The sequence below is a fragment of the Bos taurus genome, chromosome 13 (assembly GCF_002263795.3).
Source record: "Bos taurus isolate L1 Dominette 01449 registration number 42190680 breed Hereford chromosome 13, ARS-UCD2.0, whole genome shotgun sequence".
In the NCBI taxonomy this organism is placed as follows: domain Eukaryota; kingdom Metazoa; phylum Chordata; class Mammalia; order Artiodactyla; family Bovidae; genus Bos; species Bos taurus.
Genome location: NC_037340.1, coordinates 61,859,495 through 61,884,122, shown reverse-complemented (window position 1 = coordinate 61,884,122; position 24,628 = coordinate 61,859,495). Strand labels below are relative to the sequence as shown.

The following is a 24,628-nucleotide window of genomic DNA, read 5'->3' as shown; positions in this document are numbered from 1 at the left end:
GCGGCAGACGGGAGAAGCCCAGCCTGGGAACTGCGGGGATGCTCTGGCTGATGGCCGTCTCCTTGGCTGGTTCTCTCCCAGCCCATCTGTTCCCCATCCCCGACAGACAGCACATTCGCTGCTTTTGTGACAGCTCGGTTGTCAGCTCGGGGTTGCAGCCCCTTGGGGACGAGGGAGGAAAACCCTGAAGCCAGAATGGATCTTGGCACAAACAGAAGAGGCTGGCTGGTGGCGGGAACCCTTTCTGTGTCTGCCTTTCCCTTGCATGAGGAGGCAAGTCGTGGTGTGGGTGCTGCGACCCCCTCCAGTGAGCTTCTCCAGGGCATCAGTTCTGGGGGTCCTGCCTACAGCCGCCCAGAGAGGGGCGGCCACATCGCTGTCCCCGCTTCAGAGGTGAAGGGAGCAGGAAGGAAAGTGACCCGGCCCACGGTCAGGACCTCGGAGCATGGCTCACAGGGCAGCTGGGTGTGCCCAAACCCCCCAGTCCCCACGTTCGCCGTGACCTGACCCCCTGCCCTGGCCTCTTCAGTCCCCCCCTTACAGCTCGGGGAGCTATGACTCCATCAAAACCGAGGTCAGTGGCTGCCCCGAGGACCTGACTGTGGGCCGGGCCCCCACGGCAGATGACGACGACGACGACCACGATGACCATGAGGACAATGACAAGATGAACGACTCGGAGGGCATGGACCCTGAGCGCCTCAAGGCCTTCAACGTGAGTGCTCGCCTGGGGTGGCCAGGGCGGGGGCGCAGCGGGCCAGCCCTGCCCACCGCCCGTGTCCTCCGCAGATGTTCGTGCGTCTCTTCGTGGATGAGAACCTGGACCGCATGGTGCCCATCTCCAAGCAGCCCAAGGAGAAGATCCAGGCCATCATCGAGTCGTGCAGCCGGCAGTTCCCTGAGTTCCAGGAACGGGCCCGCAAGCGCATCCGCACGTACCTCAAGTCCTGCCGGCGCATGAAGAAGAATGGCATGGAGATGGTGAGCCTCCAGCGTCCCCCACCCACCCCCAGCCCCGCTCCAGTACCTCTGGAAGCAGATACTGTGGCCTCCGGTTCACAGAGGAGCTCAAACCCCAGCCCTGCCCTGCCCACCTCTTCGCCAGGGGTCTCTGCACCCCAACTCTGGCTCCATCCCCATTTCTGTCTGCAGACCAGACCCACACCTCCCCACCTGACCTCGGCCATGGCAGAAAACATCCTGGCAGCTGCCTGCGAGAGCGAGACGAGAAAAGCAGCCAAAAGGATGCGCCTGGAGATCTACCAGTCCTCTCAGGTGCCTGCTTGCTGCCAGCTGCTGGGGGGCGTCCGCGGCCACCCCGCAGGTCCCAGGCCCCGGGTGCAGTGGGAGTAGGGAGGGCATCCTCAGACGGGGAGGTGCTGGGGCGGGCGGGGAGGCCGAGGAGCCCAGACACAAAGCCCTTGCAGACTTCGGAAGGGCCTCTGGACTTCATCTCGAGCCCCAAGAGGGTCTTCAGCCAGGCAGGAACAGATCAAATCTGCCTGGAACACAGATGAGAGATGGGGGTCTGGGGGAAGCCCTGGGCAAGGCAGCCAGGGAGAGAGGCAGAGCTCTGCAGGTCCCCACACTGAGTCCCAGCAGATCTGGGGCGACTGTCTACCCCCCGTCCAGGAAGCTTGGTCAGGGCTGGCTGCCTGAGGTTCCCCAGCACCTCCCTTCCGCCCCGCAGGACGAGCCCGTAGCCCTGGACAAGCAGCACTCCCGGGACCCCACAGCCATCACCCACTCCACCTACTCACTGCCAGCCTCCTACTCCCAGGACCCCGTGTACGTCAACGGTGGCCTCAACTACAGTTACCGTGGTTACGGGGCCTTGGGCAGCAACCTGCAGCCTCCTGCCTCCCTCCAAACAGGAAATCACAGTAATGGTGAGTGTGGGACACCAGGCTCTGCGCCCCCTGACCAGCAGCCTGGTGGGGGCGGAGGGGAGGGTGGGGACAGAGGGTGCCGGGAAAGTGACTCCTCTGTGTTACAGGGACTTAGCCGTCCTCAGATCGGAAGGCAAGGTTAAAATAAACCGCTACCTACCACTCCTCTCGCCTCCCAGGAGGCTTGCTGGGCCTCTCCCTGGTTCCCTGCCCCCGCCCGCCACTGCAAGCAGAGTCCCAGCGCTTTACCTGGCACTCATCTTACTGAAAATAACCAGGTCTTGTGCCCAGGTCTCCAGCGTTGATGGCAGAGCCAGGATTCAGCCCCAGGCAGGTCACCTCCCCCACCAGGCCACAGGTCACGACCTCAGGTGTGAGATGAAGGTTCAGGGGAGCACAGTGGGGCCCCGTCTAGGTCACCTGGGGGAAGCGAGTGGGTTGCCATCTGTCCCCTCTCCACCCCCAGGTGCTCTCTGTAACTCTTCCCAGGTGACTGATGCAGACCGGACACAGATCAGTGTCGGAGAGAAACAGCCCCCCAAAGATACAAACCTCCCCATGGAGCCAGGTGCTGCCCTGAGTGGGGGCCTCGGGCCCTTTCATACGGAGGCCTGGGGGTGGGAGCGACTGGGGAAGAACAATGGCCCCGTGGAGAGCAGCCTGGGAGCTGGCAAGGACGGCTGGGGGCGATCCTGGGGCTTCTTGGGTCAGGCATTTGGGTTTTGTTCTATGTGTGGTGGGAGCCACAGATAGGCTCAAAGCAAAGGAGACTGTGAGTTGTGCTGTCCACCCTTGTGGTGAGATTTTAATGTGGAGGCCAGGAGGCCGAAGCAGCGTGCTTTGGGGGCATTCAGAGGTGAGGAAGAGCCGATGGTGACAGCAAGCTGCTGCTTGAGGAGTAGGTTAGAGGAAGGTGCCGCCCGGAGGCCAGGGAACTCTGGTTCTAGGTCTTGGCCGAATGTGCCTGAGATTTCCTCTCAAGCCCTTGTCCTTGGCCGCAGGAGGGAGACCCCTCGCGGGTCCCTTCCCATGGCAGAGAGCTCAGGCACCCGCCATTCCCCTGGCTCCCCACCACTGGGAAATATGTGAGGGTCCCTGAAGGATTCCTGCCTGGGCTTAACTTCTCATCCTTCCTAATGCCTCTTAACCTAAAATAAGAGGCTGCCTGGCCCTAATCCCTGAGGCTGAGGCCAGAGTGGCCGGCTGCAGGCAGGGTAGGGAGGGCTGTCCCAGGCGGGCTGCTTTCCTTCCAGGAAGAAGCACTGTCCAGCAGCCCTGCTGCGTGGGGACCCGGTTAGAGTGGGTCCAGAGAAGGAGCTGCGGCAGGGAAGTTAAGAGTCCCTGTCGTGCCCGGGGAGAGCCCTTCTCAGGCGGCAGGCGATGGTGGTAAGCCCCCACCTGGTGCCACACAGCAGGGCCGGTCTCAGGGCACAGCTGCCAGGACTCTCCACCTCTCTACTTGCTTGTTCACACTTGCCAGAGAGGCTTCAAGGCAGGCCACTAGCTCAGTCTCCCCTGGTTCCTTAGGCGTGGGCAGTGAGGTCACGGAAGCCAAGTTCTGCTTGCTGACCTCCTGCCTGGGGCAGCCACATCCTGTTTGGGTCCGGGACTTGGAAGAACACCGCACGCAGCCCCAGTTCCACTGCCCTCCCAGCAACAGCCCTTAACATGGGGTCAGTCAGTCTGGCGTCTTGGTTGGGTAGTCCTGTCAGTGGGTTAGAGCCCCTCACTTAGCTCGTGAGTGGATCAGGGAACCCAGATCAGCCCAGATAAGACTGAGGCTCGCCTGTCTTCCCTGGGGTGCTGGGCAACTTGCCCTCTAGCAACACCCTGAGTAACCAGAGCCCCCAGGGAAAGACAGAAGGACGGCTCTGAGCCCAGGAGTAAACAGGACCATGCTTGGGGGTGGAGGGAGGAAAGAGAGGAAGCCCAGGGCCAGCTCACGCCGATGTGGCAGGTGCCTCTGGCCTTCCACTGCCATCCCCAGGCAGTGTCCTGAGGGCACCTAACCCTGCAACAGCCAGGACCCAGTGCAGAGTCCCTGCCTGCTTCCAGCCTGTCCCAGCAGCCACCACTGTAGGCACCAGCCACCTGCTTGGCTGCTCTTCCCAGCAGTTCACACCTCCAGTCCTCCTTCCTGCATTTTAATAGACTTCCCTCGACCCTCAATTCCAAGCATGTTCCTTAGCAAGCCAGTTCCTAGGACCTCCTACTTATGGCATCCCTATTCTCTGGTTAGAGAGGAAATAGCCCCATGTGACAAACCATCCCATCCTAGACTCCAACTTCCTTCCCCATATGGGGGCTGAAGCAGGTTCCCACTACCGATAGTCGTTTCCAAAATTGCTCCCAAGATGTTACTTCCAGTCTGTCTCCAGTGCCAAGTTTATCTATCTCTATAGCAACATAAAAATTGCCACTGTAGGGAGCTCCCGGTGGTCTAGTGGTTAGGATTCCAGGCTCTCCTTGCCATGGCGTGGATTCAGTCTCTGGTCATGAACTGAGATCTCACAAGACTTGTGGTGCAGCAAAAAACAAAAAAAACTGCCACTGTAGATGCAATGATGAGTGAAACCAGCTGTCAGAACCAATGGGGTAGTGAGGAGCTGGCTTATCAGGGAGAACAGCCTCAAACACCCATGTGAACCTCAGCGCAGGGCAGGGCACAGGGACCTAGTTGGGTGAGAAAAGGCCTCCCAGGGAAGCTCCAACTCCTACACTGAGCTCCAGACCCTCTCCTTTGGCTTTCTTCTTGCTGAATGCCTGGAAAGAACGCTCTTCAAATTTCAGGCATTTTTGTGTTTCCTGGAAGCCCTTTCCCAGTGGCCCTCCCATAGGCTGAGCAGCCCTGGCCTCACTGCTCGTGAGCCATGGTTCACCAGCATGGCTCAGCCCCATAACAGCCTCTTGGTGGTGCAGCTGAGGGCCGGGGGCCCAGGGCAGTTAGGAGTTGCCTAGAGTGGCCAAACAGGCCTCCGGTCCGGGTTTCTGACTCCAAACCCACAGCCCACCCCATAGAGCTATTTGGGAAAGACAGAGAGAAACCCCCGCCTCCCCGCCACCCGCACACCTCCCCTGTATGTTTCAGTTAGATTGCAGGCTCCCTCTTGGCTGCCATTGTTCACAAGCAAAGGGGAGGTGATTTCTCTGGAGGGTACCTCTGGGTCCCATCTTACCTTTCAACCCTCACACGCCCACCCTTTTGAAGCACTCGGGGCACAACCATGGAGACAGATGAGGGTCTCGGGGCCCCCGGAGAGAGGAAAGGATGCCCCTCACCTCACCCTGGCTCCCCTCTCTGCAGGGCCCACGGACCTCAGCATGAAAGGCGGGGCCTCCACCACCTCCACCACGCCCACGCCCACCCCCTCCAACAACAGCACCAGCCGGACCATGCCCACTGCCCAGCTCAGCCCCACCGAGATCAGCGCCGTGCGGCAGCTCATCGCCGGCTACCGAGAGTCCGCCGCCTTCCTGCTGCGCTCGGCAGATGAACTGGAAAACCTCATTTTGCAGCAGAACTGACCCTGCGGCTGGTGGAGTGCACTACCCTAGGGAAGGAGGCTCTCCCAGCCCTGGACCGGCTTCCCGCCTCACCAGTTTGGTACCTTCTGTTTTTTGAAAGAGGTGGATCCAAAAGAGCTGTTTCTAAGCCACACTCCAAGCGCCTGAGACTCTGGGCACAAGGACACTTTTTTTTTTTTTTTGGAATCTCACCACACGGGTGCTCTGACCTGCTTGGAAGAGGCCAACGGGGCAGCTTCGGAAGGGCTGGGCTCCTCCTCCCCGACGAGGCTCTGGGGCCACAGCTCTATGTAGAATCATCTTCGTGGGCCCTGATGTTAGACCCCCCAACCCCCAGATAATTACCTTTCAAGTCTTAGGTGAGCAGAATCGCATATTTATTGAGAAAAACAAAGTGGACCCTTTCTTCCTCTCCCCTTAGTAATTTATTTTTCTGAAAATGGATTCTTTTGTGTTTGTACAGATTGCCAGTCTGTGTGTGTCTGATCAGAAGGCTGTGTCCCTGTGACCTAATGTTCCATATCACTACACTGGCGCGGGCTGGGGGCCGGCAGGGCGGGGCGGCGGGGGCACCGGGCCGGCTGGCCCTGAGTGCCTAGCACCACCAAGCAGCAGGGCCTCACCCACACCCACTGCAGAGCAAAGACAGAAAAAAGTGGCTCCCACCCCCCCACCCCACAGACGCCCCAGGCACACGGTCACACACCCCCCCGCCCCACAGACGCCCCAGGCACACGGCCACCCGCATTCTACCTCACACTCCAGCGTGGGCTTTTCCAGGGTGTGCCCCGAGCCCGTTCTGAACGGCTGTCTCCCACCTCCCCTTCAAGGGTGTCTGCCCGGGAGCTAAGTCCAGAGGGGGAGGCCAGGAGCTGGAGCCCTGGGAGGACCTTGGCCTACGAGAGTCACCACTGGCTGTCCCCTGGCCTCGGCGCTTGACGGGACAGAGAGCTGGGAGATGGCAGCTGGTCAGCAGGGCCCTTGCCCTCAGCCTGCCCCAGGGACCAGGTCTGCACACTTCTCTGTACAGGCTCTGGCCCCTCGGACACCTGCAGCCTTGAAGGGCCCCCGGTTTCTTCAGGGACCCTGGCTGTCAGAAAAGGCAGCTGTGAGCTACCAGGCGGACTGCAGCTCCCTCCCCGCTGCCCCCGTGGTTGGAGTAAAGGGACCATCAGAGAAATGGAGAAGCCACTGGGGTTCTCCAAGGATCAGCCCTTCTGAAGGGGCCAGTCCTAGAAGAAACCCATAATCCCTGGAGTGTGAGAAAGGGCAAACAAAAGGCTGGCCTGGTTTCCTTCCTCCCCAATAGGCACTTCCTCTTGCTCAGTGCAATACCTACCAGTGCTGCTAAAACCAGGGATTTGCCCAGACCTCACAAGGCCCGCAGGGCCTCTCCGTGCAACACTCCGTAGCCATGACAGCAGCTCTCTGCTGCGTGCCCCTGCCCAGATGGCAGAAGCCCTCTGTTGCCTTTCCTCCCTCAGAGCAAAGAGGTCCCAGGGGAGCCCGGGCCAAGGGGACCCTAGGATCGAGCCACTCGACCCCAAAGCAGGCACCCCCTCCCAAACCAGCTTTTCTGCAGCCAGCCGCCTGCCGGCACTGTGGCAGACCGCCCTCAGGAGGGGTAGGGAGAGGGCTCCAGCAAGGTTGCCTCCCCCTCCTCAGATCCAGGACTTGAGCTGTGGGCCCCGGATTCCAGAAAGTCGGAAGGGCAGGGGGGTCCTGCCCCCCTGCTTGCTTCCAGCCCCTGGAGGTTGAGGGTGGCCTTTTCTCTCTCAAGTGGCCTCCAGCACCCCACGCGGCCACACCACCTCTGCCTTCCATCTGACCAGTTCCCCGACTCCGGTCAGGACACCGAGACCTGCCGCCCTCAGCACAGCACAAGCTCCGGTGCCCGAGGCCACCCCCACACCCCAGCGTCCACACGTCCAGCCCCCACCTGCTCAGTACTACTCCCGGACGTTTGAATTTATGTAAATATTTATTTTTGTGTGTGAACGATACTACGAATCAGTAGATCTTTTGCAAAATGTTACCCCAGGCAATTTGTGAAAATCTTAATGTTGAAAACTGGCAGAGACAATCGCCGCCTTACTTAAGAGTTCTTGATATCAACTGCTTAACATGTCGTTTCTCCTCCCGGAGGCAGTACCCGGGCCAGGCACTAATGGTTCGCTTCTCTTTAAGAGACAGGAGTGAGAAAGATTGGGGAAGGGGCTCCCGCCACCCCCGACACAAGGGATTCAATGTGAAGATCGGTGTAGGCTACAGTGTGGAGCCGTGATTTTGAGTCAGGCTTGTCCTAACTGACCACCTTCAGCAGCCTGAGCGCTGCTGTAAACAGCGTAGGTTCAGTGTGTGTCAGAGGAAATGAGTGCTAGTGGTCAGGGTCCACTGGGGCTTCCAGAGCCCCTCCAGGACAGTGGGCCCGTCACGCTGACCCCACCTCTGGTGGGCTCCTTCCTGGTGAAGCTCTCGTGATGGCAGGATCAGGAGCAAGTTACTGTGTGGAAACAGGATATTCCATTAGCTAGTCCAGTCAGGGAACTTGTTCAGTTTCGTTTTTGTTTTAAAAGACACAGCGTCAGCCCCGTCCCTCTCCTCCTGGCTTGGGAGAGCACCAAAGGCTGGCTCTGCTGAACCTCACTCGCTGCTGTTCCCCCACCCCGGGGACTGCCTGCTCCCCGCGGGAGCGCCCACAGCCAGTTCTTAAGGAGGGCCTCAGGGCACAGATTGATGATTTGGGATCCTAAGTTTAAAAGGAAACGCTAGAGTAGTACACCAGTTCCAGAGTCTTCGCAGGGGGCTCATCCCACGAGGTTGGAATCAGAGGAGAAGTGGGGACTTGGTCTTAGTGGTGGATCATCTTAGTAGACCAGGAAGAGTATAACCCATCTACAGTTCATTTTGTCGTCACCACTCAGCTTATACCCGAGGACAGTGTTGAGGGGGAGGGGGACCGGCAGGGGGTTAGAAAGGTTTTAGAGGATTTTAAACAGGAGGAACCCAGCCATCCCGATCCCCAAGGGCCACTTTCCACTACAGGGGTGGTTATAGGATTAACTACCAGTTCATTTTCAAAATGCTGCTTTGAACTCAGAGGGTTGATACTTTTAATTTGTAATTTTTTGTAAAACTTTTTACAAGATAGTAAAGTATTTCACCAGAATACCAGTTTCAATCCGTCCATGGTCTGATTTTTATATAATTTAGTGGTGCTTTAGAAACTTTGTTTTTGTTGTTTATGAGCTAAACAGCTCAGTCCTTTTTCGCCTGTATCTACCTAAGACCAATGTGAACCTTTGTATTTTTGCTCCTAATTTTGGACTCAGTGAAAGTGTACTGTTTACATGTACAGATGCCCCAGTCCCTGTGTGTCCTGCAAGACTCGCTCCTGAGGAGGAAGGTGCACCTCACTGAGCTCATCTGCTTAGCAAAGCCACAAAACAAAAACCTCTCACGTTTTACCTACGTTTCCACCTAAAAACAAAAACAAAAACCCTACACCACACAGAACTCAGATTTGCTGAAAAATACTTTTCTAAGCTCAGAAAAATCTCTGTGCGGCAGATGGCCATATGCCTGTGTCATGTGGTCCATTGAAAAGCAAGGCTCAGAAGGGAGACTTATGGTCGGCTGCGGGTGGGTAACCACGTGTGCTTGTGAGGTGGGACAGCAGGACTTGGCCACAGAGCTGGGGAGGAAAGAGCTCTTCTCCTGGCAGCCTGGGAATGGGGAGGTCATGCTCACTCACAGGACCTTTAGGATCAAGCCACCCAAGGTTCAGGGACAACCCAAGAGGGTTGCCAATCCCTAGACATATTTGGGAAGAGGCCAAGTTCTCTACCTGAGATGAGTTTTAAGACTTTCCGATGCAGATGGTAGAAGCATTTCTTCAGGGTCCCCTGGAGGCATGACCTCTGGGGAGGGGCAGGGGGCTCCAGACAGGAAGCATATGGCACTTAAGGCAAACAGCAGATGGCACCAACTTCTAAAGGTGACTCAATTACTTCGTCAGTGGCTTCACCTCTAAATTATATTTTTACAGATATGCACCTATGCAACTTAACGTGGCTCTTCTAAGCAGGTGAGGACTTCCTCCTCAACGCTCTATAAAAATGATTTGTGTTCTCTATAGTGAGTTTTTCCAGTAAATGTGGCTTAATATTTTAATTCTTAGAATGTGTCTTCTTTATGTGATGCAACTCAATTCTGTTTCGTTTGTGGAATGACTAGCACAGGCCAACTCCCTCTCCCCTCACTTAACAAAAGACCAATGAGCTGTTAATCGAGCTGTTATCTCCATGGTATTACTTGCTAAATGCACTGATTTCATAAGTATGTGGAATCCTTTTTCTTTTGAATCTGTATATCATATATAAGACTGAATCTACTTAATAAACACTGAATAACAAACCGAATGCTTTATTTCTATGGTGTCCTGTCCACAAGATGGCCAGCCAGTTCTGTTCCCTCCAACTTGTTTGGCCCCCAAAAAACCCTTCAACCAGTAGCCAATAAACTAGCATACAGAAGATCCTTGCTAGATTTTGAACAAATGAACTTTTTTTGGCACCTCACCCATCAGAAAGGGAAAGAAATGGACCTTTCCTGGTCCTTGTCACGTGCGCAGCACAGGCACATACCAAATTGAAATCTTGTGTCTCATGGCCGCCTGCCCAGGGAGGTGCTCTAGCCCCGCTTGCAGGTGAGGAAGAGGGCACGGCAAATGCACGCCTCACCTGAACGCGGCCAGTGCTCAAGCAAGGTCTTAGATGCGGCCGTTTCCCCCAAACCATCCTTTCCCTACTCCCATCCCCAGCAAGGGCGCAGTTCTTCAATGGGCTGAAACCAGAGTCAGGCGGCAGTTTCTAAGTGCAGGCTGGGGAAACCGAGGAAACACTGTCCCTGGTCCTGAACCATTGGGACTTGACACTCCATTTGACCAAAACCTGGGATCTCATCTTAAAGGAAGCAAAAGAGCTGCTTTTTCTTTCAAAGACGTTGACTTGTGTGCAGCCTTTTTTTTTTCATCCTACATATAATTGAGGTTAAACTTTAAGGAAAACTTGCAGCAAATGACTGGGGCCAAATCTGACTGTCACAAGTTTAAAAGCAATTCTGCATGAGTTAAAAGCATAAATACAACTGTTACTATTGCATGCATGCACACACACTATATGGCAGTTGTTCTGACAACATTTTTTTGTAATGACAAAAGAATCTTTTTAAAAAAAAGTGAAACTGTGCAGTAGCCAAATATATCAAATAGATAAAAGGAGAGGAGTCCACAGTTCTAGTCTAGACCCTGGGACTACAAATCCCACACCCCCTCCTGGGACAACACAGTGGGCCACACGCACGGAATCTGCACTGGCCCAGTGGGAAGCACTTACCTCCAGATGACGTCACAGCAGTACGGACCCTGGGATCCGAGGAGACGCTTGTGGACAGAGAAGGGCTGGTTCCAGTCTGGCTCCTTGAAACGGGGCTCCAGAGCACTGGTATGGCGTGGAGAGTGCAACATCAAACAGGTGCCCCTGGCGTCAACAATGAGCTCAAGGCCACTCAGTGACTGAGCAGGCGAAGCTCAGCGTACTCGACCAGGGGGGTGGGAGACTGTGCCTGTAACGCAGTTTTAAAGTAATTTAAATGCATTGAGGAAGCTCAGTAGTTACAGGAAACTGAAGGAGAATCCCTTGCAGAGGGATGCAAAGTCCTCTCTCCCCTCTTCTGTATAAACCCAGCTCTTACTAGGTTTAGTGTCAGTCAGCGGGGTTCTTCATTCTTCAGTGAGGAGCTCCAGCTGCCAGGGCAGGGTGCAGGGTGCTCGTAACCCATCTGAAATAATACAGAACACTTTGTGCGTGCGTGTGTGTGTGTGTGTGCACGCGCGCATGTGCACTCCTGGGGGAAGAAGGTCCAGAGCTCCCACTTGGCTCTCAAAGGAGTCTGTGTTCCCGAGAAAGTTAAGAACCACTGCACTGACAGCTGTCACTGTTATCCTTACAGAACTTCCATCCACCCCTTCTGGTTCTCAAGAGATGTTCATTCCAGGCTCTAAAAATGATGTGCAAAGACATGAGGACGCACAGATCACTGGCACTGTTTGGTTCCAAATATTAACCTCCAGGGTCACAGAGCCTATCTGCTCCATCAATTTAAATGACACCCACCCACACATACAGCCCGGGCCGCCTCCTCTCAGGGCCCAGGGCAGGCAGATGCTTCAGTCCCTGAGGCCCAAGGGACTGAGTGTACACACACACACACACACACACACACACACACACACACACACGAACACATGTACATGCAAGCACCCCTCTCAAGCAGGGTCTGACTTTCACATGAGCAGACTGAACATGAAACCAACAGATGACCCTGTGCCAGGCCAGCAAGACAGCACTCCTTCCAAATTCTGAAAGTCTGTTTTCTCGTCCTTTGGACCATGAGTTAAGCAAGCATCTCCTCCCAAGGACCCACCTCTAAACCCAAGACTACACACTCAACCATAGAGAGATGTCTGCTCTGCCTGCACCAGCACTCAGCACACCACATGGGTCCCCTCTCCACAGCTCCTCTCTGGCGTGCAGGTCAAACAGGCACCAGGAGCTGTACTGTGCTCTCCCGTGCATGCAGAGAGCTAGGGTCTTGGCCTTGGGCAAGTGAACAGGCTGGAGCACCCCCTAGGCACCGCACACTACAGTTTTATGAAGTGGCAACTAGTAACCCAAATCAGAGATGAGAGAGTTACCAGAGGTTGAGTGACTTGCCCCTACCACGGTACTGGCAGGCAGCCAGGCCCTCTGGAAACCATTCCACCCTCCTGATGAGATGCAAGTCTTTGCGTTCTAAGCAGCTGCAGAAGTGAGCCAATTCCGAGACGTGAAGGCACAAGCACGTCACCACCAGTCATCTGACACCACAAAGCCCCCGACCTTGACTTCTCCACCCACACCTTGATCAGATAGCAGCACCACAGAATTACAGCTTGTTACTGCCCCACACGCAAGATCTACTTTCTCCAATTCATGGGAAATGAATGGATAGGTACTTGAATTAACCTTTAAAGTCAAAGGTCTTCTATCCACTCAGGCTCATCAATCAGCACCAGACCCCGTATCTCAGGCCAGCCCCACCCTCACCGCTGCTTGTCACCCTCCCCACAGATACCCAGGAATCTCAGGCAACCTCGGGTTCAGCGAGGCAGTCAGGATGAACAGCTGTAGAGGGATGCCACAGTTCATAATTGGATTCTCAAGAGGAAAGGAACCTCACTGCTCACATGGGATTTCTGCTTTCCAGTCCACACAGTGGATAACGGGTATGTTCACCACCTCACACACAGGGTGTGAAGACCTGCAGCACTGACAAGTCATGCCTTAGGAACTCACCTCACAAAAGAACTCCGCACACAAAAACGTCAGCTCCAACGCCGAGGCGAGGCGAGCGTTTCTTCCCCCTCGGCCTGACCTTCCTCCCAGCCCAGTGAGACGGCCGCAGAAGACAACAGAGACCACCAGTGCGCGTTGTACAGGTTTATTTTTCCAAGACCACAGAGACATACAAGAGCAGTGCTTTCCCTGGCGGACCAGTTTCCAACTGTCCCCTCAAATGGCCCCAAAGGTCACAGCAGAAGGAAGAAGAGGATCAAACACGCATGGGCCTCTGCTCCCTGTCTTTGGTAAACAAGACTCTGGAAGTTGACAACCGGGACTTGGCCAATACTGCACTTCAATCACCACGTCTTTGCCAACTTCCCACTCGTGCTGCAGATGACACAAATGCCACACTGGAGGAAAAGTGGGGGAAAGACAAGACCTTCCAGATGAAATGAGGCTTGCTGAAGTCATACCAATTTCACAGCTCACACAGACGCACTCGCACAGGGAGACCTAAGTTCAACAAGGAGGATGCTCAACTCACAACTCGAGGTACAAGATAAGGCAGGAAGCAGGGAGGTGAGACAGCTCTGGAGACATCTACTTGCTGGGAACATGTTGGGAGAGAGGCCGGAGGCTGGCACGGCTGTTTCTTCCTTAACCTGCTGTCACAGGTGTGTCCAGTGGAGCCCTGTGGCCCCAGGAGAGTGTGGTCCCGGGTTACTGCTGACAGGTGGCACGCCTGGGGCTGGGAACGGAAGGAAGGCCCACGTGGGGGCTGCCCAGGGCGCTCACCCTAGAATCCAGAAGCACTTAACACTGGTGGTGGCGATTTGTCACACACGGCAGCGACCTGCCAGTGAAGGCTGGAGAAGAGATGAGGAGCAAGACACGTGTGCCCAGCAACGAGTGGCCAGGGTGCCAGTGGCTCTGCAGCTGCAGCAGGTCCACTGGCTGACCGGTGACCAACCACTGGGACAACTGGCAGGTCGTTAGGTCAATCACTCCACCCCTCACGTTGGGCGGCACAGCACGCAGTGGCTCTGACACGGGTGGAGAGAAGTCAATTACACCACTTTAATGCAACGATGCTGAAGACGTGGAATAAGGGAGAGTCGTTCGTGTTTTCTGTACAATACATCCATTTACAGAATCAGCCAGTACTGTGTACAACATATAAATATATGGTAAAACATCAGAGGTGCATAGAGCATACTTACAGAAGCCAAAAGTTCACTTTATACATCCAAGGATAAAGAGTTAAAAATATAAAAATAAGAAAAACACACTGCTTTGAAATGTAAAATGACTTTCACATACACAGGTGTGTTGGAGATGCCCACTCCCACAGAGTCCAAAGTGATGCCCGAGGTGTTGTGCAGGTGAATTCACCTGCCAAACGTCTGGACACCTGACTTACAAGGAGGAAAGACAATCCTAGCCCTGACCTGTTGTCCAAGCAGGTCTGTTCGAGGTTCTGAAAGCTCCTGCAGGCCAGTGGGTTATTCGGAGACAGGTAAGTCCCAAATTGGCCTCGGTAACAGAACCGAAGATCACACTGGCTCCATCAACTGGCAAATGACTGGCTGTGACCTTGAGGTCAGCAGGTGCTTAAGCCCCCTGCTGGGCACTGCTGGGAGCTGCTTTAACCCTGTGCTGGCTTCTTCCCCACCAACTCCCCAAAGGAGCAGCCGCAGGAAAGACGGAGGGGGCAGTGGAAGACTGACATTTCTACTCAGTTCGGGTACGTTAGTCCCCTGGGTGGAGAACACAACCTTCTCGCTTCAGTTTCGAGGCCCTCCGAGTCTCAGGGAGGCTCCCCCACATCGCACCAAGCTCTGTCTCTGTGACGAGAGCTTGGGCTAGCCAGCCGGCCTTGGGCAGCCCAGCGAGCTGCCCTGCAGGAAACCCTTCCAGCAAGACCCAAAGGGCCAACAAGTGGCCAAGGGGCTTTAGCACTATAGATTTCAGGGAGCAGCAAGAGAACCCTTGCCTAGAGAGACAGAGTCTGTTTTATCAATGATATTCTGTATACAGATTTAAGATCCATCATTATCAAAATACACACACTAAATATACAACTTTTCCCATGGCCATAATTTATTATCTCACCACAAGGCACAATACACAGAGCTTTGAGGGTCCAATACAGTCATCGTGACAGAATGCACCGCAGCCCTGGCACATGATCATGGCTTTCAGGCTGCACGCACACTGGAGCGAGATGCTTTCCACTGTGCTGCTGTCGGTGAACATTTGCAAGGAGAGGGACGCACTGTGGCTCGCACCAAAGTTTGCTTTGTGGCTCAGCTGCACCACACTTCCGGCCAGGCCTTTGGGAAAAGGGGGGGAGCCGGAGGAATAATTAAAGCTGGTGGAACTTAGCTGGAGTTTGGAAAGCTTCCCATAAAATGCCTGCTTGATGTTGAGTTGGGAGGGGATGGAAGAAGGCTCCAGAGGCTGACTGAGTCCCTTCCCGGGCTCCCGGGGTAATTTCCAGAAGGGCAAATCAAGGACAAAGGGCATCCCTTGCAAGTGATCCACCAGCTCCCGGGGACCAGGCCCCACTGCCTTTCTGTTCTCTGCATCCACCTTGAGAGGCCCTCCATCAAGAGTCTTTTCGCTCTTGATGCTGCCAACAGAGGCAGGCGGTGGCTTTGGGGCCCAGTCTTCCCTGGCAGTCTGTATCCCACCAGACAGAGAGGTTTTGCCTGGCCCTGACTTCCTATTGGGAAAAGCAGGAGGGGCCTCCGCAGGCAGTGGCGTCGGCTCCACCAGCCGGGGGCACTGAAGGGCTGCAGCTGCGTTCTTGGAGCCAAAGAGCTTCTTCCCTTGGCCTCCCGCACTGTTCTGATCCCCCAGGGCCCGACCTGCCTGATCAGGACCCGAGGAGACCGCATTTGGAGATGAGAAAAGAGGGGCTCTCGAGGTAGTGAGATTTCCCAGACTCACACCTGGGGCAGCAGTTGAAATACTGCACTGGGACAGGTTACGGGCTTCCTTCTGATCTTCAAAACTGAAGGGAGATAACTGTTCTTTGAAATCCACTTCTGCTTTCCCAGAGGCAGCCACTGGATTGGTCACTGGATATAGGGAGTCTAAACTCGGGGCGTTCTTGGACATCTTTAGGGGCGCCCCAGGAGCCTGGCTAGCCTCCAGCCGGGCAAAGCCGGTACTTGCTTCACAGCTCTCAGGTAGCAGAGACTCTGGACTGCTCTTGCCAACTTCACATCTGTTCTCCCCAGGACCTTGCAATGACCCCATCCCCAGGGAGCCACCAGGGCTCTGCTCTGCTGTAAGTGCGAGTCGTGGGGGTTCGGGTTTGCTGCCGCCATGGGCTGGAGGGAGAACCTTCTTGAGGGGCAAGTGGCCCTGCAGCAACTGCATCACAAGGGGGTTAGCAGCCTCCACTGAGGATGCAGGCCTGCCCAGGGACATGGGTCTCGGCTGGTACTCGGGACTGGCCAGCAGCAGGGAGTCTGGGATCTTTGGGGGAACTGCACATACCCGAGACACCCAGCTCTGAGGAGCAACCATCCCATCTGTCCTGGTGACCAGACTCAGGTCACCATTCACCTTGGAGAGCGAGGCACAGTGGTTCCAACTGTGTTTCTCACCCTGCTCAGCCACCAAGGACCTCTTCGGCCCCAAGGTTTCACCAGGCTCGGCCTCACTGCTGTCCTCGGAGAAGTGGCCTTCGAAGTCAGAGGCAGTGTCTGTGGACTCGCTGTGAGGACTCAGAGCTTCCGAGTCTCCATTGATTCTGGGCTTGTCACCTTCCAGCTGTCTGCAGTCACCGCTGCTGTCAACACAGCCAGAGTGCACTGTCCAGAGTGAACCCAAGTGGACGGGGGGATCCAGACCCTCCTCCGCTGTCAAGCCCACAGGCGATGCTGGGATGAGGGGGGCCGCTTTCTCCCACTTCTCTCTGACCTGGGACTTAATGGACGGGACCTCTTCTCTGGAGTCGGGTTCAGGTTGTCCCCCTGCCTCATCATTTGACATGCCAGGCCTCCAAGGAGCAGCACCAGGGGAGACAGGAGCCTCGGTTTTCAAGTTTTCCTGTCTAGAAGAACTTTCCCTTGTGGGTGGGCCCGAGTCATCAAGTTCTGATTCATCATCAAATGGTCTGTCTTGCAGGCAACTGGCCAAGGATGATTCGGAGATGGAACTGGGGGTCACGTTCACAGGATCCTTCATGGTGGGATTACTGCCACTGTCTGGAGCCTGGCCAGTTCCTTCTTCTAATCCAGTAGGCCCGGCCAGAGCCCGAACAGGACTGTTCTCTGAGGGGATGGTAGGTGCTAGCTTCTCATCACCCCTTTCCCAGGCAGTGGTACCAGACCCACATTCAGTTCTACCTTCTGGATGCGACACAAGCTGCTCAACTAACCTCTCAGGTTCTGGGATTCTAGAGGGCAGTGGGGGCAGAGCCTGGCATGGCGGATCCCGAGTGGATGCAACGGGGAGTCGGGAGGCATCTTCCAGCCCGCCGCTAGGGCCATCTGGGACCCTCTGCAGTGGGCAGCTCTGCCCCTTTCTGAGAGAAGCCAGGTCCTCTCTCCTGGCTCTGGACGCAGCAGTTTCGGCCTGGGCGTGATCCCCGTTTAGAGGACAAGGCGGCAGTAGTTGTGTTCGCTGTAGATCTGACGCACACTCTCCAGGGGCACTCGGGGCCCCCCGGGGCTCAGGGTGGCCACAGGCCTCACCACCATCACCACTGCCGCCGCCTCTGCCACCTCCCTCATCGGTGGCCCCGCCGCCACCTCCACCCGGGCCACCCCCACCTCCGATGGCAGTGGTGGCCGCCTCTCGATGGCAGTGGTGGCCTCTCGCCCCTCGGACCTGCAGAGCACGGGCTTTAATGTCTGCAAGGGTCCTGGCACCAGTCCAGCCCCGGCAGGAGGACTCCGTGATGGGGACGATGCGGGGACATATCTGGTAAGTGGGCTGACCTTTAACCACCCAGGGTGGTTTGATACGTGAAAGTTGAATCTGCAAGAGAAGAACAGAACAGTTCTAATTGACTGAGTGCTCTGACCTAGAAACTGTTAAGCTAAACTGGGATCCTAGTAGCTTAAAAGTCATGGCCTAGAGAATCAAATCGTTTCATAGCTGTCTAAGATATTACACCATTCTCAAGACCCTGCTCAAGGGCTGTTAAGTTCCATACTCCTAAATTTAAGTTCTGGTGGGACAGTGTGAGTCACTACACAAAGAATCTACCACCACCTAGATTTTAAAACCCGTCAGGGTTCTGACCTGTACAGATAATGGTGAACAACCAAGTGAGGAAGAGAAGAACCTTAGCCCCGGGCTATTCAAGTTAAGTCTCAAGAACAGCTCTCTGTAGAGAGCTCTACACTCTCACATAATTAGCACAAGGGCCCAGGGCCTTCTGTCCCTATAAAGGAGCCCCACAAATCTCCTGTCCCTCAAAGGCCCAGGCTCAGGGCAGCCAGGATCACACAGCCACCTACCCGGATGGGCGGGACTTTGGGCTCCTCTTTGGTGGGCTGTGGCTTTTCGGGGTGAACACTTTCAATTGTGTTACGAAAGGACTGACGATCTTCAAGCCGGGGCTTCTTTTCGGGAAAGGAGGCAGAGGTCGCCTGCTCAAAGGATTTCCTCTTCTGATCCTTGGGTTCCTGATCCACGGTCTCCTGCAGCAAGCTGGGAATTCTGTCTGGAGACGCGGAGACACGTGCCTGGTCATTGGGACTGGGCTGGAGCCGGGAGGCCACAGTTTCCACTGGGAATTCGGGACTCTCTGGGTTGGATGCTGCGGAGGACGTGCCAGGTGGGTGGGGGCTGCCCACCCCTGCTGCGTCGGTCTTAGCCTCCCCGTCCTTGTGGAGGGGGATGTCTAGTGTCACAGACTGTGCGTCTTTAGCGATCTCTGCTTGTTCTGGCTCCTGTCTTTTGTACAGATTCCTTCGGGCTCTGGTTCGAAGATCTGGCCGAGAGCGTTTCTTGAAATGCCCATCTCGCTGCCGGGTGGCCGGGCCACGCTGTGGCCGTGTTGATTCTGAGACACGCAGGTTACTCTTGATTTCAGCCTCCTCCTGGCCCACATTCTGCTGCAATGACTCTTCTTTGGTTAAACCCAGCCTGCAAACCAAAGTCAGACTGTCAGCTACAGAGCAGAGAGAGCACATCCTCTACGTATGACACACACTCAGACACTAGACTTCTCAGAACAAAACCAATCTGCATGGTAATCATACGAAATCCTACGTCAGCTTCCTCACGAATGGCATCAAGTCAAATGAGAGTCCCGGCGACCTCCAGTTCTCAAGAAACATAGCAACACGCACAGCTTTGAGAATCCCTGCTTCTGCCCACTGCACCCCACCCCCACCCACCATCCCCAGAAGCCACACCACAACTCATAGCTCCCAGGGCCTTACTTCTGTCCATAGTAGTCTTCGAAAAACTTTTCTTTCCATTGTTCCACTTTCTTTTCCTTCTCCATTTCTTGTCGTATCCTGACCTGCATCTCATGAGTGAATTCACCTAGAGAGAAACAAAACTTTTCGAGTGGCATATTAAGATTAATATGCCTCAGGAAAAGCCGAATCCTGCTGTTCTACCATGTCAGGAGTTTACAAAACAACACGTGGCTTTGGGGAGCTTGGAAATCCTTTCCTACCCCTTACTATCTTCATGCTGGCTCCTGGTTCCCTCCCAGGCCCTCTCACGTCCTGCCCTTACTCAGGACAGAACTAACATGTCTATTATAAGGGAAATTGACTCCTCTCTAGGGTCCTCAGTCCTTGGAAAGCAAGCAACACACTGATCAAAAAAGCAGAACAAAACCAATCAACAAGAGAACCGTTCTTACCCCACACACAGGGAGAAGTTAACAGAGCAGGCTGAGACAGGCCTGCTGACGAGGTGGGCCCTTGGCTGACATCTGGGAAATTGGATTTCAGGAGGGTTCCCAGCCCCTAGCTGACAAGAACGGCTCACTGTGCCTAAACAGTTTATGCAAACCAGATGGTTTAATGGTGAGCACCTGCTTTCCTTTGGGGACTCTCGAATTCAGGTATGCACCAGGCAGAAGCTTCCTACATGATCAGCTCCCAATAAAAACACGAGGCACCAAGTTCTGGACGAGCCTCCCGGTAGACTACCCTTCACTTACATGCTCACATCTCCTTGCTAAGGGAGCTGAGCACATCCGGTGGGACTTCTCTGGGAGAGGACCTGGGAAGCATGTGCCTGGTTTCCCTCGTTTCCCTTTGCTGATTTTGGTCTATATTCTTTGCTGAAGTAAATTACAGCTGTGAGAATAACTACAGGCCGAGTCCTCCGAGCAAATCATCAAGCCTGGAGAGAGGTCCTGGGGACCTCCCAGCGCAGTTTCCATGTAGCCTCCCCGCAAAAGGCCCTGTGGTTAGGACTCTGCGTTTCCACTGCAGGGGGAATGGGTTCAATCCCTGGTCAGGAAACTAAGATCCCACATACTGTGCAGCCAAAAAATATTACAGAGAAGCTAATACTCACTCCAACTGACAATGTCTAAAAAGACAAGAGTACCTGGTGGAACTTAAAAAGCAGGTCAATGCCATGGTTACTGGAAAGAATAGGAGTTTACAGTTTTAATGATGAAGAGGCAACATAGATGAATATATATACACACAAAACAGTGAAAGCTAAAACACTCTTGTAGCTTCTTCAGAGCTATGGGGTACTATATCTACATCAATTAGAGGAAAGCCTGCCTTATAGTCAATACTCCTTGGGGGAAAAAAAAAAAAGATCATTGAAAAATGAGCGTTTGGATTTTAAACACCAGGAGACAAGTGACACCACACATGGCAGGCACCTCTCAAGCCATTGGGATGAGAACGTCTACTCACCATCAGCCAGGCGTTCCCGCCAGCTCTGAGCTGCGTGGGTGAAAAACTCATTGTTCAGCGCACTACTGCTGAGACGTAACAGGCCATCAGTTCCCACCTAGAAGGAATGAGGCCAAAAAAAAAGGCACATGAATGAAAACAAACAATAAAGAATCTTAGGAAGAACAGAAGCTGGTGCAGAGAGCACAGGAAGCCTCCCATCCACACCTGTCTGTCTACTTCGGGCAGGAGGAAGAGGAGCTGCTGCTGGAAGTGGGACGGCAGGGCATGGAAGGTCCGCGAGTTGATCAGGGCCCGGAGGTTGGTGTTGACGAGAATGGACCCAGGCGTCTCAAAATCGATCTCTTCCCCTCTGTTGCGCTTCATTTGACCTGTAATTTTTCAAGCCATAAGAAACAAAATGTAGATTTTCAGCTTCTTAAAGCAAAAAAGCCAATGCCAAATGAGGGAAAACTTTGGTGGCAGCAATCAAACTACCCAGAACTTATCTGCACACATTCTGCTCAATCGTCTAATCTAGTCTAACCTATTGGTACCATCGAACTTGAGACTCTTAACACTTGGGCTGGCATCACCTCAGACAAGGCTCTTGTAGCACATTGTGTCACAGCCTGAAGGGATACTCTTCCCAGAGAAACTCAGGCCAGGGGCAGATTCGGAGCTTCCCTCCCAAATTTGGAGAACAGGCTCCACGAAGTCAATGGGAGAAATTATGAAGTTGTCGAAAAGCAAACCTAGTGAGTGTCCTACAGAAAAATCTGCAGAAGTCTTCTGTGAAGGGAGTGGAGAGGTCTGACCTCCAAGCAGAAAGGTAGTAAGAGGTGTTTAAAGCCCACTGAAATGTCAATGCCTCTCACAAAAGCCTCGGCCAATGGGATACAGACCTGTGTGAGTCTGAAATGGAGCACTGCTGAGGAGCTGGAGAAGCTGCAGGACAGCAAACCCTGCTGCCACGGGGGCAATGGCTTATTCTCATCCTCGGAAGCCAAAGTTAGTCTTCCTAATGGCTTCATGGAACCCTTCTACAAAAATCCAGCATGTGGGCTTTGAGACATAAAGCCAGAAGTAGCAAATGGCATACTAGCCTTGCTAAGAGCCCCACTCCGGGTAGGGGGTGCATACTACTGAGTTTATTTGCATGCCCCAAATGGATGGCTCCCACCCCACATACTAACTAGGTTATAAAAAAGGGCGTCTGATGGAGACTACAGATGTGGAGAACAAACTTGGCAGGATGCTACCAAAGAAAGAAAACAAATGCTGGAATACTCCACTGAGAAGTTCAGAAGCCATTCTCACTCAACTTGAGCACTTTCTGAGCCATACCAAGGCCGGCAGAGGCTAGGCCCTTACAGGGACAACAAGAAGCACTGTGAACCATCTGTGCCCACACAGAGTCCTCTCAGGCTAGCAGAGAAAACTCTGTGAAATAACCAAACTACAAGCTGAAAGCCAAAGGGAATAAAAAAAATAGAGGGCCACCCAAGAAGTAATAACACACCATAGAAACTACAAAGGAAGTGGAGCAAAAGACATCATCATCTCTAGGCCTGCAGGGGCCCCTTACAGGCAGGGAAATGAGTGCCAAGCCACTCACCTGTGGCCGGCTTCCGGAAGCCTCTCAGGAGCGGGGCAGGGTCCCGGGCGAGCTCGGCCTGGCCACGGATAGCAGCGCTGCCCAGGGCCGGAGAGCCGCCGCTGCTGCTGGACGGGCTGCCGCTCTCGCCATCGGCGTGGCGGCCCGAGAACCCTGAAGGCACAGCATTCCACGGGTCAAGAGCATCACGCGCCGCGCCCACGGCTCTCAGACAAGCTTACTTCTCCCAGCTCTCCCTGAGATGCTGCCAGCAATACCGGTGCTTCCATGGCCCAGCCTGGGGCTGTCAGACATCACCACCTCCTGGTCTGGCTTTAAAATATCACGTAAGAATGCCAAACCGCTGTCTTTAGTTTGCACAGCACTGCACCTTTTACCAAGCACCTGCACACGCCTTCACCGGACCCTCACGACCGCCCCGTGAGGCCAAAGGGAGGGTGCACAGCGGAGCCCGCGCCAGAACCTAGGTTGGGTCTCACCACCACGGTGCGCCGCCTGTCAGAGGAGGGCTCCTGACTGTACTGGCTTGGCACTACCTGGGCCAGAAACTGCTGCCAGAGGGAGGCAGGCCCCAGGACCTGAGGAAGGAGCATCACAACCACGAGGTGGCACGTACCTGATGCTGATTCCACGTGGGCCCCGTTTACCTTCAGAGGAGTCAGGACAACTCGAGGCAGCATCACCCCTGTCTTTTTCTTCTGCTTGTTTGCCTGTTTCCCCAGAGAGAATACAAAAGGAGACTGTGTCACCTGCAAGTCACACCAGCTGTCCCTCTCGGACCACTGTCTCCCCTGCTGTCTTGTAAAAGAGAATTAGTGTCAACCAGTAGGGGCAGATAATGCCGACAGCAGCAATGACTCAGGCTATGGAGCCACCGTGCCAAGCATCATCCCATACTGAAAAGAATGCACTGTTATCCCCAATTTCCAGATGAAGAATCTACCCAAAGCTAGTGAGTGGTGGGCCACAATTCAAACTACTGACTCCCAAGCTCATGTTCTTTCTCCCCATTGTTCTACTTCTCCCTGCATGTTCCTAGGTTTTTCATAAATACAAACGAAATCATCCATCCACAGTAAAAAGAAAAAACAAACCACTCTGTTCTCAGATCTACTGCCCACTTTCCCTAAGGCCCACTTTCAAATGATACTAACAGGTAGAGACCAAAGTGATTTTCTGCACACTTCCACACGCTCACTGAACACAGCAGGAGGAGTCCTGTCTTGTACCTGCCTCTTTATCTACCCAGCCCAGTCACGAAGCACCCCCACCTGTGAGGAAGCTCTGCAGCTGTCCCTGGGGTTGGAAAGAGGCCGACTCTGAGATTCCGTAGAACAGGAAGCATTAGAAGATGTTTCATCGAGAGAAACTGGAAGAGAGGGAAGTAAAGGCTAGTCCCCAGTTCAACTGTTTGTGGCTCTTCACCCATCTTGTCAAAGGCACTTACCATCATTTTCACCACTCACAGTGCTGGCTTCATTAGACCCACAGCTCTCCACATCAGCTGTGTCCTCTGGCTCCTCTCCCTCCACCACAGCTGGACTGCGAGACCACTGCAGGGCATCCTTCTATGACAACAAGACATGACTCAGGTGAGCAAAACCCTACAAATCCTACAAGCACAGCAGTCATTCCTAAACGCGTATTGCTTGTGGAGAAGCGGGATTTAGAATACCGATTAAATTCCCATCCTTTTCTAACTGACTGCTTTCTTCAAAAATTCTTTTCATACATACATCAGGAAATTTAGATATAACTTTGCATCTAATCATTCATAAAACATTTATGAGGTGCCTCCTATAAGCTATATCATGCTAGTTTTCGGGTGGGGGGTGAGGTGGGACTAAGGAGAGGAATCAGAGCCTTGCCCCCAAATGAGTAGAGGAGAAAGTCCAAACTGTAACAATACAAAGCATGCGGATAGAAGAGAGCAGGGGCAGCCCAGAGCGGGGAGTATCTACTCACTGAGCTGGAGCAGAGAGGGCTTGGAGGTATAGAAAGGGGATTAGGACCAGGGAGGTACGTTTTCCCAGGAGATGGGTTGCTTGAGCTGAGTTTTAAACAGCAGACATGTGAGAAACTGGATGTGTGCACAGGACAGAGACAGCAAGAGGGCTGATGACTGTCGTGACACTGTGCTGAGGGATTAAGACTGATCTATTTTACAGTCTCTAAAGGATAGTAATCAGGAGAATGATCTGAGTTTTAGAAATTTCATTCCATTAACCATGGGAAGCCTGGAGGCAGGAAGAAGAGTTAAGACTATGACAGAAAGCCCTTGAAAAGGATAAAGATCTAAAGTAAGACAGCAGGAGAAAGGTTAGAGTGTAGAGGAGAGCGCCACTCCAAATTTCATCTCCTAACAAA

General features: G+C 54.1%; 2 protein-coding genes across 10 annotated transcripts in view; one reads left to right on the top strand and one right to left on the bottom strand.

Moving 5' to 3' along the window:
• NOL4L (nucleolar protein 4 like) overlaps positions 1–9,830 on the top strand; it is a 131,334-nt gene extending 121,504 nt beyond the window's left edge. For 4 of the 7 annotated variants that reach the window (XM_025001189.2, XM_015474266.3, XM_015474268.3 and 1 more), the window contains 6 exons: positions 530–715; positions 790–981; positions 1,153–1,275; positions 1,691–1,889; positions 2,356–2,457; positions 5,194–9,830. In XM_025001189.2, the coding sequence (XP_024856957.1) occupies positions 530–715; positions 790–981; positions 1,153–1,275; positions 1,691–1,889; positions 2,356–2,457; positions 5,194–5,414 (1,023 nt within the window). In that variant the 3' untranslated portion in view covers positions 5,415–9,830. Of the gene's footprint in view, positions 1–529; positions 716–789; positions 982–1,152; positions 1,276–1,690; positions 1,890–2,355; positions 2,458–5,193 lie in introns of those variants that run through there. The other 3 variants (XM_025001190.2, XM_025001192.2, XM_059893016.1) reach the window with 2 other exon arrangements.
• Positions 9,831–12,940: 3,110 nt separating this feature from the next.
• ASXL1 (ASXL transcriptional regulator 1) overlaps positions 12,941–24,628 on the bottom strand; it is a 64,383-nt gene continuing 52,695 nt past the window's right edge. For 2 of the 3 annotated variants that reach the window (XM_025001185.2, XM_025001186.2), the window contains exons 4-12: positions 23,709–23,829; positions 23,533–23,630; positions 22,878–22,971; positions 22,262–22,414; positions 20,872–21,035; positions 20,665–20,761; positions 19,210–19,315; positions 18,280–18,910; positions 12,941–17,794 (exon numbers count right to left, since the gene is read on the bottom strand). In XM_025001185.2, the coding sequence (XP_024856953.1) occupies positions 14,903–17,794; positions 18,280–18,910; positions 19,210–19,315; positions 20,665–20,761; positions 20,872–21,035; positions 22,262–22,414; positions 22,878–22,971; positions 23,533–23,630; positions 23,709–23,829 (4,356 nt within the window). In that variant the 3' untranslated portion in view covers positions 12,941–14,902. The remainder of the gene's footprint in view (positions 17,795–18,279; positions 18,911–19,209; positions 19,316–20,664; positions 20,762–20,871; positions 21,036–22,261; positions 22,415–22,877; positions 22,972–23,532; positions 23,631–23,708; positions 23,830–24,628) is intronic. The other variant, XM_059893015.1, reaches the window with a different exon arrangement.